Source organism: Argopecten irradians, chromosome 4, assembly GCF_041381155.1.
Source record: "Argopecten irradians isolate NY chromosome 4, Ai_NY, whole genome shotgun sequence".
Lineage (NCBI taxonomy): Eukaryota > Metazoa > Mollusca > Bivalvia > Pectinida > Pectinidae > Argopecten > Argopecten irradians.
The window spans coordinates 23,498,368-23,516,846 of record NC_091137.1 but is presented as its reverse complement, the minus strand read 5'-3'; the positions used below and the strand labels follow the sequence as shown (position 1 = coordinate 23,516,846).

Here is an 18,479-nt window from a genome sequence, read left to right as displayed (position 1 = left end):
GCACGTAGTAGACAGTGTTAATAGCCATATACCGTGCAGTCTTACATTAACAAACTTTAAAGGTACTATTAAATAAACTCAAAAACCATAATTTGCATAATTTTCAAATTTTTGGGCACTTTTTAAATTGAAATTACTGACAGATAAGCCACTCATGTATAAGCTATTAATATATGTAGTATTCAACGAAATAAGAGCCCCTCTCTCTCTTTCTAAGACCTCAAGTTCACCCACCTTGATCTTGAATATTTCTAAATGCAAACCGATGATATGAATTCATTTTTTGCATATTGATTTAGGACCTATATTTTGTGCATTAAATTCAAATAAGTTAATTAATAAATTTGGTCCCCTCACCAGGTAATCTCAATTTTCACAATTTTTATAGAGCCCAAGTGCTTATCGTTCCAAATACAGTACTTGGTTGATATTCAGTACCTCTGTCTATGCATTATTCTGTCTATGCATTACAGATGATATCAATGTAATTACCTAGAGGACAATGAGACATATAGTTGGGGTTAGGTCTCGGGTATACTGACTGTTGGTCGGACATTTGTATCTGGATACTCTGGCTTTCATTCACCACATCATATATGTCTTTGTAAATGAAAAACACTAACAAATTAAAAAAATAAAATTATTTGCTTGATAATTCTGTTCATAGAGAGGTGTTACTTGAGACTGATCATACAAGTTTTAGATAGGATTAGAGTGTTGTCATCTCTTATAAATATTTTGACCGCTGACGTTTATATTTCCAGGAAAGGGTGTGCACCGAGAGGGATGGCTGGTGTGAACCGATGGTGATTGACAAATGTCGCGACTTCATGTCCTATTACACAATGAGGATACTGAAAAAGGAAGAGGAGGAAGATGATATGTCTATGACAGACTATATAGCACAACGTAAGTTAGTTTTCATTGACTAATGTCTCAGGTTGATAAAAGAAATACAATTACAACATGATAGATTGTAGTGTATAACAGGAGATTTGGGTTGTGCACAATTTTTTGTTGTTTTTTCGGTTGCAAATATTAAGTCAAAACAACAAATCATGTATTATTTACACTGTTCCTCTTTCTAGTTGAGACATTTCCTCCTTTTGCTGATAGGATAAATCTCGTCCCTAAGAATACAGTATTGAACTATAAGAATAGTGTCCACTGATCAGTGTCCAAGTTGTGTAATGATGGCCAAGTGATTATAAGGTTTTGAAATGCATGCTCCGACATTTGCTTTAACTTTGATTGGGCGTGTAAGCATGTGCAGGTATCCATGGGTGTGGTTAAATCCTGTATGACTGGCACTAGGACATTTCTACCAGGATTCATTCCCCGATGGTTTGTGGCAGCTGAGTGGTTAAATTGTCTTACAGTCTGCCACCAATGCTAGCTCCACCTATGCATTGTGGTAGACTAGCTATCAAGGTTTGCCACAACCTCTCTACTTTTGGATGGTAACATTGAGATGTTACCATGACGATCATTCTACCACTTGTCTTCCACCTAGTATTAGATGCATTAGCTTAATTCTGCTTCCCAAACCTGGTACAGCCATGTCCCCGGGTGACAAAAAGAAGCCTTAGAATGTTATTTTAAAGAAAATAAACCAATTTATAGTGAAGAAGTGACAGTGTTAAGGTATGACATTCTACCAGTAGCTGCACCTGTGAGTCACGGTGACTGATCAGAACCTCCAGGTGTCAAAATTCTACCACTTAAAACTCTGCTTTTCATCATCAATTACATCTTCATTCACTGAAAATAATTATTATAATGTAAGGGTAAATGATAGCTATAAACTAGATATTTCCCTCCAATGAATAAGGAGACGCGTATCTGGAATCACATAACTCATACTATACAGTCTATAAGTTTTAACAATTATTCTATTTAAAAATCATAAAGAAAATCTAAGATCCTGGATCAAATACCCGATATATAGTAAAACCAAGTAATGTCATTCAAGTCCACATTAATGCATATGGGCTAGAAATATTTCAAAACAATAAAATTTTCTATTCTAAATTAATTATTCTATACGATAAACTGTTCACTATATAGCATCATTTCACGGCCACTGACTGTAATTCACATCACGTCAGGCGTTCAAACCAGTCAGACAACTACCATATACGGTTCGTCTCTCATGAGTCATTATGTATATCATTTTCAGCTAATTATGCACATTTTCCTTCTCATCTTGTATTCTATCTCCAGCCCCAATATTTATTATTGTTATTATTTCTTGAAAGTATGGCATCATACCACTGATGTATCAAGTAAAAGTTATTTTGTTTACGGACATGTTTTTCCCAACTGGTTGTCATGACCTTGACTTTCTTGTACTTGATTTAAATATCACAGTTGGGGAGCTGCTACTAGAAGTTCCGCTGTAGTGTGCTGGGATAACGCTTGTTATTTTGTATCTTTATGTCATTGATGAATTGATTTCCAAGTCGTTCGGGCAATGTTAGTATTAAACAAAGGGTCTTGATGTCATGGCTGTTTTGCCCATAACTAAACATTTTCTCTTAATTATTAAACATATGAATGAAAATTGACGAAACCACACAGGGATGATAAACTTATAATTATATATTTTAAGCATACCATATTCTTATTTCCAATGTCATAATAACATAGCATTGCTTAGCTCATTGAATCTAGTAGGAAAATCTTTCATTGAAAAGAATCTAATAAATTTCAACTTATAACTACAAAATACAAATTCTCTGATGACAGATATATAGAATGAAACTCATTTTTTTCTGATGTGTACATGTATCTAAAAGGTATGGAACTGTTTTGTGTTAAATATTTATTACTGGCAAATAAAATTATGATACCATAACATAGTCTGGTTCTGTTAACATACATGTACCTTGATGTTGCTAATGTATTGTGAACATGTCCATGTCGATCTGACAATTCCTGAATAACCGTAAGCCTCACGCTTTGGTGTTCTTAAGGTATAAAAGACATTGATTGAGGTTACCAATTTTCATCAAAGCATTTTGTTTAAATTGAAAAAAAAAATGAAAATTTGTTCCTGGAGTTCTATTATAGGCCAAGCAAATTTTGGGAAAAAAAATTTGTGTACTTATATTAAAGTTCACAAGGTTTGTTGGAATGTTTTTCTAGTTTTCAGGTTTTCTGATACATACCATAGTTATAAAATCCTTTAGAATTCAGTTTTAATGTGTTCTGAACCAGTATAAAGTGTTTGTATAGAAATAGACTGAAGAAAATCCAAGGGGTCAACAAACATTGACTTTCAAGTTGATTGTTAATCATTTGCCGTTGTATTGAAAGGTCAAATTGTCATTAGTTAGTGGTGCATATAGTTGTTTGAAAACATGTTGAAATTAATTACACCCCACATGTGTACATCAAGCTATTTTGAGAGGATCAAGAGGAAAAAAAACAAGAAAAAATATGACAGGCAGGCTTGTGCTTCTTTTCTGCAGGCTTTGTGATAACGTTTCTAAATAAATTGCTCATGCATAGCAACAAAATGCTTCAGAAGCTTGCAAATGCATATCTTCTAAGTGCTATATCTATACATTTAAATGTCTGTCGAAATGTTGATAAAAGTCCTTAAATCTGTTGAATACTGCATAGCATATGTAGATAAGGAACAAGAAAATTAAATCATATGATGTGATTTAAGGGAGGAAACTTTGATGTTCCATTAGTGTCTGTAATGTCTACTAGCATTGTAGTATATATGTTTACACATTAAGTAAGTATGAAATTGACCATACATCAATGAACATATACTATAGATAGAATATTTAGGTTAATTTCAAAATTATTTGAAAGCAAATTAAAAAAGAAATATTCTATGACAGTGTTTTCTAATTAGGATGCTATAGATTTACAGTCAATCCTGTCTATAGAGACCAACTTAAAGGGACAAAAATGAGTCTTTTTAGCCAAGTGGTTTTTTAGGTATTTATACACAGAGGTGACTGTTTAGACAGGTTTTACTGTATTTATCTCAGGAATAAAAGTTTTTCATTAATTCCAGTTGCTGGCACTTGCTAAAAGACTCAGATTCTTTTCCAAATGTTAAACATCAATGTTTACCTTAAGCTATAAGTAGTATGTTCATCTAGGATCCATGAATTTATTTTGAAATTTCCTGTAAAAACTTAGAATCAATATTGTTTCTCATCCTGAGGTGTTGCAGTAGCTATAGACATCACCGTTCTGATGTTTCTGATGTGGGAATGTGAGCTATGACTAATCAATCAATATCCTGGTATATGATGTGTTTTATAGAAATTCTCCTCCCGAGAGAATCTACTGGAAATTACATGATAGCTTATCTGTGAAGCGTATATAGGATCAGTGCTTTCTGCTGAAGATCACAGTAAAAAGGTGTTAGTTGTCAAGTAATCAATGTTTCATATAGTCAGCATAGTGTTACTGACACCAGTAATTTTATTTTCAGGTTCATCCATACCAAATGTATACTTCCTAGTATAGAGTTGCAAGCATTATGTGTTTTTGTGGCACTTGAGTTCAATTGTAGTTTGTCAGCTTTCTCATTTAATGGTTTTTCTCATGGTCTAGTTGCAAACAACAGTTAAGGAAGACATAGACAACTCACAAATCGTTGAGGAAAAAAATCCTTGATCATAAAAAATGCAAAAGCATTCAAGAAATAATATTGAGCTCTAGCATACTTTGAATGTTAGATTAAGATGTCAAGAACAAGAAGCCCATTATGATATTTGGCAAAATAGCAAAAAAAAATTTGAAAAGAAAAGAATGAGTTTGTTGTAATTTATGCAAGCCATAAACCCCAAACCCCAACAAAATTATCCATTCAAAACCACAAGATATAATTTGTAATATTATAATAATAAATAAGCCCATTGTAGACCTGTATAATTAATTATGAGCCAGCCCATTGAATCTGGAAGGGCTGAAAACATGTAAAACAGGTTTAAATTGTGTTCATCTGTCTGTTTGTCCTGCCATTCTTTTTGTCATTATCTTCTCGTTGTCTAAACCCTTCAATGATCAGAGAAATTTTCAATTAAAAGTAGGTAACACAGACCTATTTGGCCTTTTGTATTGATTGCCATTTTAGGCCACATACATATAATTCTGGCCATGTTTATTTGTTGGAAAATTTTCCAGTAAGAATGGATATTTTTATTAAAGCTGAAAGAAATTCAGGGCCCCCATGCCTTGTTTGGTGTTACAAGGTCAGACAAGTGAGACAGCCCACCATCAATACACTTTGTTGTGATTGGCTGTGACAAATTAAATGTTCTGATGTCTCCAATGGGAACTTTGTGATGATAATAATGTACTTAATGAAATTGCTGTCATAGTGTATGATTTTTTTTAATACCAACACAATAACACTGGATATGGAGTATAGGAGGAAGGGGAGATACACTCATTACATATTGATTGCACATAGCCTTTTTATCTGATTGCGTCATGTCCTGAGATGATTGCATACTACCTTTGGCTATAACTCCGTAGTAGATTGAATCTGTTGAGCCTGGGATATTGTGAGAGGGAGATTTCAGCATTATATGGCAATATTGATTTGTTTGATGTAATCAATATATATTGTCTCATCAAAGACAACTCATCGTTTCTAGGACTATTGATGCTGTCTTTTTTCTTGCTTTCCTGCTTTGGGCACTAATGAGTATTGAGGATGCCTAACTGCCTAATCATGCATTAATATAATTATCTATTCTTTGCTATCTACCATAGTGACTTTAAAGTTGTATGGTCTGTGACGTGTTGTATTTTTGGCATAGAAAAAGTATTTAAAGTGGTTTACATATTTTTCTTTGCCTCTCTAACTTTCGATATTTACCGACTTTTGTAAAGTTCGTATTCGCAAAGTTATTTAACAATCAAATTAAAATATTGATTTTTAAAGTGTACACGTTTGAAATAGCTTGTTCCAATCTATTCCGATCTGTACAGGTATTGCCGATATTGACCACGTGATACAGCTTGGGAGGTTCCGATCTATTCGGGTATCGCTGATGTCGATCACGTGATGCAACTCGGGATCAAATATTACCCGAAAGTTTGATACATGGCATTGACTGTGTCGTTTCTTTCAAAATGTGTGATATTTCATGCGACATTTACCGCTATGTCAATAGTATATTGGTGCTTTCATGGATCTGAACCATCATATTTATGCATCCATATTTACACATTGTATGTTTTATGAGAGTTTGTGATGGTGAAAATTACAAGAAATACAAATTTAAGTAGAAATTATTGGGGATAAGTCTGTTTCTGAACCAGTTAATGAAGAGAAGTATGCTGTACTTGTTATGGGTATTTCAAACGATTGGTTACTATTGTCTAGATCATAGTTGTTCAAAAGGCTATTCGATTAGCGTAATTAAATGATTAATTAAGTTTTTAGTTTTCATTTGGTGCAAATATTGTGATTACCGTATATCTTCTCTTATGATCAAGTAGGTAAAGAATGGAATAATAATATTATAAAATTTTGTTAAGTTAGCTCTTCCAAAAATAATAATATCTTGAGTTGCAAATTTTCGTTAAATGGTGATTAGCCTTCATCTTAACAAATTGGTAAATATTCTTGCATCTTTAATATCCTAATTATGTACATTGTGCTGAGGAGTATAGACAAAATTAAGCACTTACAAAATAAGTACTTTTCTTCCATTACATTGTCCTATATGGTAAAACATTAGAATTATTACAGATGTAGTGATTGACCTTGACAGTATGCTACATTTTAAAATATTGTGAATAATCCTAAAGATTATCGGAATCACCCCAATCTTGATTTTAACCTTTGTACAAAGGTCAGGTCAACATTACTATTTCAAACATGAAAGTGCACTACACGGTAATACATTTGCCCTGCGTTTTTAACTATTTAATTAGGTGTTTGGTGTAATGTTTTAATATCGTGTTCATTAAGGCATAGATGAATATATATATATATAAAATGCAAGTAAAATGTTCCATGTTGTCTGCAAGTACGACTCCACCACTTTTGACCTGGGTGGAGGTCTTTGTGTTAAATTAAGGTAATGTTTTGTCCATTCAGCATTCAAAGGAACATGCTGAAAATACTATTTGTAACATTATTTTAGAACAATGTCATATTTTAAAATGAATACTTTTTTACATCTTATACATAAGTATACTAACATAAAATTTGCATGCAGTCAGCAATCATCTCCTAATGGCTGTTAAAGACATGTAGAACTGCTAATAACTTTAATTGTATGCAGTGTTCACCTGCAGGATGATACATATAAGTGATGTGCATGATGTAGAGATTAAAATCTGTTTTGTATTCTACCTGTACTAGGTCAGAAAAGTATGTGCTTTCTGTGCAGATGGATTAATTATCGCTGCAAGATTATACTCTCCATGTATAGCCACACGCATGTCAGATATGATTATAACTTTGCATGTTGACATGCATGTAGTTTCATTAAATATGTCTGCATTGCAAGCTTTAAAATAAGCTGGTCAGACACCACACATCAGACATTGTTTTTACCTTGAACAATTTGTTTGAAATGAAAATTATAGCAATACATTAAGATAAATATAACAATCCCCCCTTTCCATTTTAAAAGCAATTTGTTCTCAATATCAGGCGTACCAGGATTAGGACAGCAGACTGTGTTCAAACTAATGAATCTTTGTCTTTAACTCTTTCAAACATATATGTATGAGTGGTAACACATGACATACTGCTTTCCAATCAGACAAACTGCCTGTTATCTTAACTTATAAAGTATTAATAGCTTCCAATTAAAATAACATTTGAAATGAATATGAAATACATGTATTAGCAGACGATACATACTCATTGAGCTTCGTATCATTATTTGACTTAGTTTTTAAAGACGTTTACAATTAATCATGGTACTGCATTAATACTGAACTCCATGTGTTCCGTTATTATTGCAGGCTTATAATTAGCTCCGGGATAGCCTCAGAGTTAATATACTTATAGAATGAATCGGGTTTCAAATAGCATGTTGTCAGCATGCAAATCATGCTATTTGTAACTGTATTAAAAGTTTGCTTACCATAGAAATTATTTTTTGGGAAATTGAAGACGAACAGCCTATGGGGTCAAAGTGTTTGGAAGCTATGTATAAAGTTGTCATACATAACATTTATGAGGCATTTAAAGTCATCCTAAATGACAAAGGTTTGTTTGCAATCCTAGCAGTCATAGTGTTAACAAGTGCATTGCTCTTTTGTCTGTACTAAGTAGTGTCATTTCTTTACATGATAGTTTGATTTGCTTGCTATAATTTAGCTAAAAATGAATAATTACATAATAGGATTTCTCATAGGTGCATTAGACACTACCTTAGTTTTATTGTCCTTTAATTGCAGTAAATTAATTTCTCTCCTTATTTGTTTCGTAGGAATAAAGGTTAAGGACGTTTCTTTAACAATAGGTTACCGTCCCGTACATCTGCAATATTTTCTAATTGGGAATTTCAGTTAGATATTGATGAAGCAAGGACCTGGTTCTGCTATTGATTATCTTGTTAATTGAAGATACATGAAAGCATGTCATGACGATATAGAAATGCATGATAAATCTGCCACGCCACGAAAGTAGTTTGAAAAAATAAAAATAATTTATATTGAAGCGAGACTTCCATTCCACAGTCGTCCTTAGTTTGTGGTTAGAAATTTAGTCAAAATTAATTAATGTTTGTTTTGTTTTCTGGAATTACACTCCGGGGAAATATGTTGTAGAAGAAAGTTGCAGCACATCCATATCATGATAATTGTTTCATGACGTAACTTGAGCCATGCAACTTAAGATCAATTCTACAGCCAGCCATTGGTGTTTGTTCTGTTGTTTATTTTTTGTTGATCAGAGATAAGCATTGCCCTAGAGGTTCAACGTAACACCAGAGTGTGATTTGCATGGATAGTGTCAGTCCATGAAAACCGTTCCCAGACCAAGTCTCACTTGCAGAATCCGCATCCCACAAGGTTCATGTATGGGTTTGTTATCAAAGTGTTCTTCTCTTGATTAAATTGGATTAAAAAAAATAAGAAAAAGAAAAAAAATAATGAAATCAGAAAAAAGTTGCTTCCATCATCAAAATATTCAGATAAGATTACTAACGCCTTGGGATATCATAGGGATATTTTGCTCTTTGAAAAGGTGATTCAGTCTAGGTCAGGTTGTAACAACAAACAGCAATACAAAAGCAGACATGATTGCAGTGGGCATCATACTCCTGTATATCCTATAACTTCCCCCAAAGACTTCAGTGAAACAGGAGAACTGTTTAAAAAATCAAACAAAATATTGTGTCTGGGAAATGAAATGTTAAAAAAGGTTTTGGTATTTCTATTTGAATTTGATCAACGCAGCTGATAAAGGAAACAGAAGATCCAGACTGTGACATTACATCTATATAACTTGTAAATAAATTTTCAGACCAGCGTTTGAATCCCCAATGTCGGCTTTTTTTGCGTAGTCTGTACAAACCTAGTTTACACAAATGCATTGTAGCATGCAACGCAGCAAATGACATTTCCTAGGCCAATCACGCGGATGACAACTCTCCTAAATAAATACAGATAGGATCTTGTCTGCAAGTACGGCTAGAATTCAATTATCTCCCGTCTGGTGAGAATATGGTGTGATGGTACTCAACTGGGACAGAAAGCTGTGTCACAAAACAAGAAATATTCCACTGGAAATTTGTGTATTGTTATCAGCCAACATTCGACGTCCAGTTATTTTATTGGCCAATGACCTTGCTGTCTATGGTTTTTTCCATAGCATTCCGTCTTGACATTTCTTTAAAATTCATCAATTTGTCTTCAGTTTGGAACAAAACTAATTGTACATTTAGGTTAGTCTGATAGTAATGATATGCAAACATGAGCAGGGCGGCACAGCATCAAAATTTATAGTTTACTATGAATGACAAGGGCAAATAGAATTTAAAAGATGTGCATACGGAAATGAATGATAAGGCTAAATGAAATGTTAAAGATGCAAACAAACTGTTAAATATCATTGGTTGTAAACAAGTAAATTAAATTTTAAAATGTCATAGAAGTTCAGGAATTACAACTCAGCCAATTTACTTGACTCATCAGAAAAGTTTAGCTATGATAATGCTTATATGTCACTCTTACCTGCCATGCACACTGTGTACATAACGTATACTGTGTGTGATTTTGAATTATAAAGCACCACATAATACGTTTTATATCAAATGTCAGTCCGATTAGACAAGGGTTTATCTAGCCCTGCCTCTGGTAGCTTGTCATTTGTACCCCTGTATCTGTTTGACAGTTGTAATAGATGCTATGACGACACACTCTACCAAGTTAACACGTATACGTGGTGGAGGTAGTGGGAACATACATTGATATACAGTAGATAAATTACACCTACTTTGGCTCAATAACTTGTGACATTTATCAAATCTACTACACATGGCCAAGCCTGTGTCTCTAAGCATTGTCAACCATCAAAACTTTGGCCTCAATTATTTTTGCATTTAAACACTGACCGAATACGAGATTAGTTCTCGAAAGTGAAAGATATCATACAATATATTAGATGTTGATTTGTACTTTTGTATGGTAGTACGAATTATATTTCATCGATGAAATAAATAGAACGTAATTTTAGTTGAGATATATTAGTATGTTGTAAGGCTTTTCTAAGTGAATAAATTTATACTTCAGTGATAAATTGGTTCTGATTGAAGTTTTAATTAAGGTCGTAGGCCACAAGTAGTTATATGATTATGGAAAAAATAATTAGAAATGAGAAATAGATGTTACCCAATTAGTGTTTGCTGGATATGGAATAACTTTCACATGCTAATAAGGTATACATAATTATTAAAAGGTCAACTTCACAATTAGGATTTTCTACTACTTGTTACGCTTCTATGCGTTGATGGGAATATGACTATGCTGTAATTCTATCACAAGGTCTAGATCCTACAAATATATCTTGTTGCACATTCACGGAAAGATCCATCGCTACCTGTTCAAAATATGTATAACAATGTACGTCTTTGTTATTACCAGTTCATTATAAAGCTTTTCAACATTTTAGTATGCTAGGCTAATTTGAGAGGAATGAAACGTCGTGAAACTCAGATGATGGAGTTTGGCATTGTAGAAAAAAGGCAAACTCATTAACAGGTAGGGATAATGATTAGATATACATTTTAGCTGAATTTGGTTGTTTCTTTTGTTTTCTTATCTTATGTTTGTAACATCAGTTTATTGATACGTTTGAAAAATATACTGGCTGTGTAACACCACATATTGATTCCATTTGAATTACATTGCTAATGTACAGGTTGTTGTGTAGGCTTTCCATTATAAAACATAATCTCAAGACGGATATATCATGTTCCTAGTCACTTTTACATGTCGAATTTCGTTACAAATTCATGTGTTTATTATTTGTTTTTAAATACCGATAAGATTATCGATACTTTTTAAAACGCGTATGTACCGTTATTTTCTAAATCGAGTAACGATAGGTATGGAGTAATGGTATCCAACCCTAAATAGTTACGACGTATTCAGTGTTGGTAGTGGATGAAAGCTTTATTATCTAACCTATATATAGTCCAGATCCTGGTAACTACCTTACACAGGCACCATCCTGATTTCTTGTATAACGGGCATGCATTTGATGTAGGAATGGCATAAATTAACTAAACAACTACACAAACTTTAAGTTCATAACCTTTGAAGACCTCTTCCAAAACTATCCCATACTATCCCATATTTAGGTACTTAAAGAACTATACAATCGCATGTATTACCTTGTTTATTTACAAAAATGTTAGTTCAAGTGGTGACATTAATATGATGATTGTTTCATATATATCTAAGCAGTCAAAACAGTTTAGAAGAGTATCAGAAATATTTTCTATTTACAGGTAAGGCATCCTTTAGAAAGAAGAAGACAAGGCTTGCCAGAATTAGCAAACTGAGTGAAGAGATGTCTGATCCAGGTTCAGATGTCTTGGCTGATGACCCAGAGATTGAAGAGGGAGGCGATAAGGCCTTGGGAGAGGACGAAGAAATGGAGAGAGAAGTGGAAGAAGAGGCAGGCGATGAAGAAGAAGGAGGTGATGAAGAAGAGGACATGAACGAGATGGAGACTGAAATCCTGGACTGTATATGACAAACCGGTGGTCTCAGAAAAATAAAATTTGTGATCTTGTGTCTCAACATCACAGCAGTTAGCTAAAACGTGTGATTGTTTTAGACATCGTTCATTGAGTATAAAATAAAACAGCAGCTTTGGATCGCGATTATGCAACAAGTGAGATTATAGAAATATGTTGTTGTATCAAGAGGAATTTGTTTTACATCCCGGCTAGCCATGTAATAAAAGATGATCAGAAAAAATCCATCTGTTTCCTGAAGGAAGCTGAAGTGCAATCAAATCTCTCAGTGTTAGTGATCTGAAGAAAGTGTCGTTTTTCAGAATTAGATATATATATATTTGATGTATGATGGAAAATTGAAAATTCTTAAATGCTGTGTGATGGAAAATGTGCTGAGACGAATATGTGTTATATGCTTGAATTTCTGGTTGTTTGTATGAGAAGAGATGGTTGATATTGTTCGTGAGCCGATGTGTATTTCCAGGGGCAGGCATGTGCATGTATGATGCAAGGATTCAAATGTGATTAAGTATGAATCCTGATGAGTAGATATAAGTGTACCAATGTTTGTACCTTATTGAGTCCGCGATATTGATTCTGGAGGTAAGAGTGAGAATCATTGTACTTGTCTTTTATGCTGACAGTAATTCATTATACCCATATTGTGAAATGTCTATGGAATATAATGCTATAAATACCCATCCCATAACGGCCAGATTTGAAATGGAACCGGGCATTTATGTCTTAGAAGACATTTGTAGTCTGCATTTTTACGGTGCAGTTTGATCTCTTTGTTTCGATACAGTAGGATATTCTGCACAATACGTTACATGTCATATTTTGTCATTCTGAGGGTCAGGACAGTCTGGTTTGATTCAGCCCACGCAGGTTTAAAGTCTAATTTATTATCATATTTTAATGCATTTCACAACGTCAGCATTTATCCACAGAGGAAATTCACAGTCGGAGGGAGTGTTGTAAAGAAAACCTCATGTCTCTGAAAGGAGTGGTGTAATCGTTTCTCAGTAGTATGCCTGAATCTTGTGAATGGTGTGAAAATGTTTTTAAATGAGGGCGAAAAATGAATGGTTATCAAAAAGACGAATACAAGTTGATGGTTGATGTTTAAATTAAGACGAATAAAAATGAAGTTGTAATGAGTCTTAACATTCTTTTTAAAGCAGCCACGTTCACATTGTTACAAGTATTTAATTACAATTAACGAGTGTTTACAGATTTAGATATTTAAGACTTCGGATTTTCATTATCAATTACGACATTTGTACAGTAGCAGATGACACGTTGTGTGGATAGAACTGATCATGCTCCTAGGCCTTCTAACTTACAGCATTAGCCGTCGTTTTATGGGCTTCATCTAAACGTTTGTTTGGGTTGATCTACATGTTGTTTTCATTCTGCCTATTTTCTTTCTTCGTATCCGCAAACCGTACATATTATCGGTAGAACAACATGTCATTTTATTACATAACTCATTGAGGTGTTTATACAGACCTAAGGAGTAAGCAGTTCCTTCCACCATGTATCTTCTACGGACTTCGCTGCCGTGTTCGTAGTTCTTGCTGCTCCTTGTTATTGCTGTCAAATCTTTGATGGCATTCGTTCATTGCCTTCTGCATTGCTGGAAATAGAAAATCTTAGAATTAATGAATGAATAAATCAAATCAACCCAATGTAGTTTACGTCGTCTCTACGAGCATAGTCAGTGTTCTATATGTTAATACTAATGGGTATTTGTACTTAAACGGGACTATCATTTTAAGAAAGACAACGGAACAAAAATCAATTTATTTTGCAGCATGTCTCATTTAATTGAGTGAAATCTATGATAGATATGTAAACGAGACTCGCCTCATGCAAATGTATCCTATCATGTATGAATTAAAGTAAGTACAGACTTTTAGAATCATTTGCACTTCTTAGTATCAAAATTGATTTTAAACTTGTTCACTAGTTTATTGTATCCCATTTTGTAGTCCAAAATATAGAAGTCATAAAATATATTGAAGTTTTGCTTTTAATAATCGTGTACGTTGTAATTAATTCATCTTTGAAATAAGCTTTAAAATATATTACATTATGGTAAGTTTCTAGGAGAGTTGATGATCACCTATTCAGATCAACTAGAATTAGGCTTTTATACACATGTCACCAAAAAACAACAACTCATACATAGTTAATTTGATGCTAAAGATAAACGCATGCCATCTTGAAGGTAATGAATTCGACATGCATCTCTGAGCATTGTTAATTAATTTCGATCGATCGTACTTTTATATTCTATAAAAAGTAAATCGTATGTAAATTATACATGAGTAATAATTAGCCGTCATATCCGTAAACAGTTATACACAAATACCATGTGTCGTACTCAATTAATACTCATGTTGGATGAAACAACTGACTTTGTCCATACGGGAGTTTAAATTGTAGAAAATGCACATCTGTAGTGCATGTTGAATATCAAGACGCCACATAGTAAATTGAAAACTTATAAGATATGTTATCAAAAATTTTCTTTTCCTTGGTATTGCTATAATTTACATTCTTTTAATAGTATTGACCATTGACGGTGACAAATCAGAGACTGAGTTCACGGAAGGAAGCACCGACCTACTGTCAGTATCATAATTGTACCGCACAAATCAACTCGCGCACCAGTGGTATAGATTTGGCTTTATAATAGCATAAACCACTCAGAAATTGCTACAAGTTAAAGGAATTTCACATGATATCTGGTAATAGCTCTGATCATTGTACAAAATAAAACAATACAAGCCAATGCGATATATCATGTACATAAATCCAAATCAAGTGTTAATGAATCGTGCACTAATTAAGAAGACAATAGTAAATCGTTTGAAAGTTTTTAACAAAGGCGATGAAGCGCAAAGATTCATGGCGAGGATCTCTCGGATGCCACAGACAAAGCAATCGTCAACCTGTTAGTCGCACTGCGGGACATAAATAATAAATGGTATTCCAGGAGGGAATGATTGCTGCTCCAATAATCTACAGAAGTTGTGTTTTAACATGTCTAGGAACGTCCAACAGTGCACATACATATGTAAGAGTGCACTTTACAGTAACAGACAGACAAAGAGGGCTTAGGCTCAGGAGCTAAATGCTCACGCGTCGCATTTATGATATAAAATGACATCAACCACAAAGATACGTGGCTCACTTAGACACCTTACTTATTATTTGTTAAAGATCAAGTGTATTATATAAAATGTTATCATTTCTTATTCTGGTTTGCTCTTGCTCTGTTATGGTTTTTCCAGCCTCACACTCCTCTTAATTTCTATTTGTAATGTTTTTTTTAATCAGTCGAATACCAATGCAGTTGCCAATTTACTATTTTGTTGTTTTGGGTTGCAACCAAAGGCCACCAGCAGTTGTATAACTTATTTATGATTCACCTGATTGCCAAACACCAATGAACAATACAGGTATACATGTAGAAACTAACTACTGAACATTATAGGGAAATCATTATCATTAATTCAATGTCGTTAGACACAGGACGGCCAGGTATATAGTTAATAGGGTATGGTCACGCCATTGGCAGATTTTTATTCACGTGAGCTTTTTATTCGCTGTAGAGAAAATATTCCGCCGGTGTTAATGATGATTGACCACGTTAATTTTATATTAATCACATAATCACACCAATCGATAGTTTCTGATAAAAAAAGTTGGTATATAAAAGCAGATTCAAAGACACCATATTTTATCGGCTAGAAATCCCAACACAAAATTATATGCCACAAAATGTAACACTAGATGCATACCTGGTAGAAATTAGTAATCAAACACTGGCTGATATGTGTTTCCTTAAGTTTTGTACGCAAAAACGCTTGAAATAAATATAGCAAAATATGAGCAGCGTTAGAACGCAAGACATGCACATGATAAAGATGGGACGTGGTAAGATAAAAAGCAAAAGCAGATAATATGTTAAGAATGTGAACAGTATGAAGACCTGTAGATAGTGTCCTGGCCATATCGGTATACTAATATAGGATTTTTCGAAATCTACATGGATGATATGTACACTCCTGTCAAAGCATTCGCCCTCACAGATAATTTAGTGTTTTGAAGGTATTTCTTTTTACGTAAAATGAGAAAACATACAACCATACATGTAGGCTACCTTGTCATCGATGATTGCTAGACGGTACACGCCTCGCTATAAACAATAAACAAATATTGCTGACAAAACAAAAGTTTGAGAAACGAAGACAGATTTCGGAAAGCAAAGAAATGAGCAGAGAAATCAGTTCATTTTCAGGAGGTTAATTTTCGAATCCGATTTGCGATGATATGATATATTGCTATGTCTCTGGTATGACTCACCATTTGTCGTAGTCTTCGCGGCGACAGCGTTACGTAATGCTTGATGTTACATAGCGATAAGCAATTCGATTTCCAACTACTGGGCAGGCATAAAGAGTATTACGCTTGAACATTTCAGTTTAAAAGAGAACTATGGCTTTCACTTTCTACGAATGAAAGCTTCAAAGGGTTTTGTGACATGCTACAAGAGTTAATGATCAAATCAATCGTATTTTTTGTATTTTTTTTTTTTAAATATAGATGCAGATTTATTTTGAAATGCATTTTCTCATTAACTATTTTCTGTTCCCGGTCTGGGAATGAAGGCAGGGTAATCAAAGTGAATGTCTGTAGGATATCAGGTTAATTATCTCGACATTTCCTTCCATAGACATTCGATTCTTATTTACACGGACAGAAAAGTAATAAACCCTGTACATTGTCATCCTTGATATTCTAGGGGTTACTATTACTGTCGTTATATCCACCCCTAGATTATCATAGCAAAATTGAAGGCTCTGTGTTTTGATATATCTGTATTCTTTAAAGGAAGTCTCTGAAGGCCTGTGATTGGTAAGTTTTTTCTCCTGAACTGCCTTTAGGTTTACAGTGAGTTAGTCCAGGGGTGGATATAACAATAGTGAAAGTAACCCTTGGGGTTCAATGACTTTTAAAAACAGAATATTTTGTCTGAAGTTGTTGGCACGATATGGATGGCAATTTTGGCTGCAGTTTCTCTGCAAATATTCTATAGCATACACATTTCACTCGATGGTGATTATTTGGTTGTTGTTTTACTATTTGGCATTAGATATCGATCATGCGTTATTTTGACATTTATTAGACTCTGATTGAAATCTATATTTATTACAATTTCAAAGAAGCATGATCGGTGCCAATATCATCAACAATTTTATTAGTTCTTTCTGTCTTCTATAGGCCCAGACAAAGTTGATGGAGAAAGTGCCGAATAGATAGGTCAATGATATTCCTCAGATTGGTTTTACAGACAGGGCAATTTCAAAGTAGCAATTGCAGTTAATTAACGATCATGTTTGTAGTCAGTCATGAAAAGTGAACAGTACGTTTGCAGATTTAAAGCATGGAAGCCAATTCAAAATTTAAAATACAAAAAAGTGTATTTTCATTATGCAAACGTTTAGTCTGAATAAAAGCAAATGCCTTAAAAAGTCAGTAATGTTAGAGTAAAACGAAGACAAGTAACTCTGATAAATCAAAATAAAAGTATTGGAGTTTCATCAGTTTTTACAATCGTACGCAACATTATCAAAAAATGTCATTTTTTAAAGAATGTGGCATTTCTTCAGATTCTTATGAGAAAATAGGATTTTTTCTGTAGTAGAAAAAAATTTGACAAAAAAGTTTACACTGTCTCTTTTCTCTTCTTGCGTATGGAGAGTGTCATATACCAAGTATATGCTATAAAATAGATTACACATCAAGGATTGTACACACAAATAAAGATAAGAAAAAAAATTCCTTCTAAAGCATAATTGGTTTAAAATGACATGTTTACATACACGTACTCTAAACCAAGCTCCTTGGAATCCTTTCTATGCGTACTCTGAACTACTCAATACACCCGTTTTGTGCTACAAAAAGATGAAGCTGGATATTGTCTCGAATATTGCTATATGATTCATTTTTGCATTCCTGTAAACAAGTATTTTTGACGCCATTTGGAATCCAAGGACACCCGAGGGAAGCGTTTCAGAAAGCAGGAATATTACATAACAGACGACAGAAATCAATGCCAACATTATAAACCACTTATTTCTTTCGGGTTCCGAACAACAACACGAAATGTGCTAAACGTTTTCAACCATGCTCCACCAATGGGACCAACAACAATGGAAAGGACTCTGACATGATTGTGTAAACGATCCATTTTGATGGCATATGGATAAA

At 33.8% G+C, this 18,479-nt stretch overlaps 1 protein-coding gene across 2 annotated transcripts in view; it reads left to right on the top strand.

Moving 5' to 3' along the window:
• LOC138321028 (general transcription factor 3C polypeptide 5-like) overlaps window positions 1-13,351 on the top strand; it is a 36,018-nt gene extending 22,667 nt beyond the window's left edge. For both annotated transcript variants that reach the window (XM_069264417.1, XM_069264416.1), the window contains exons 8-9: window positions 765-909; window positions 11,961-13,351. In XM_069264417.1, coding sequence (XP_069120518.1) covers window positions 765-909; window positions 11,961-12,208 — 393 coding nt within the window. In that variant the 3' untranslated portion in view covers window positions 12,209-13,351. The remainder of the gene's footprint in view (window positions 1-764; window positions 910-11,960) is intronic.
• Window positions 13,352-18,479: the final 5,128 nt, after the last annotated feature.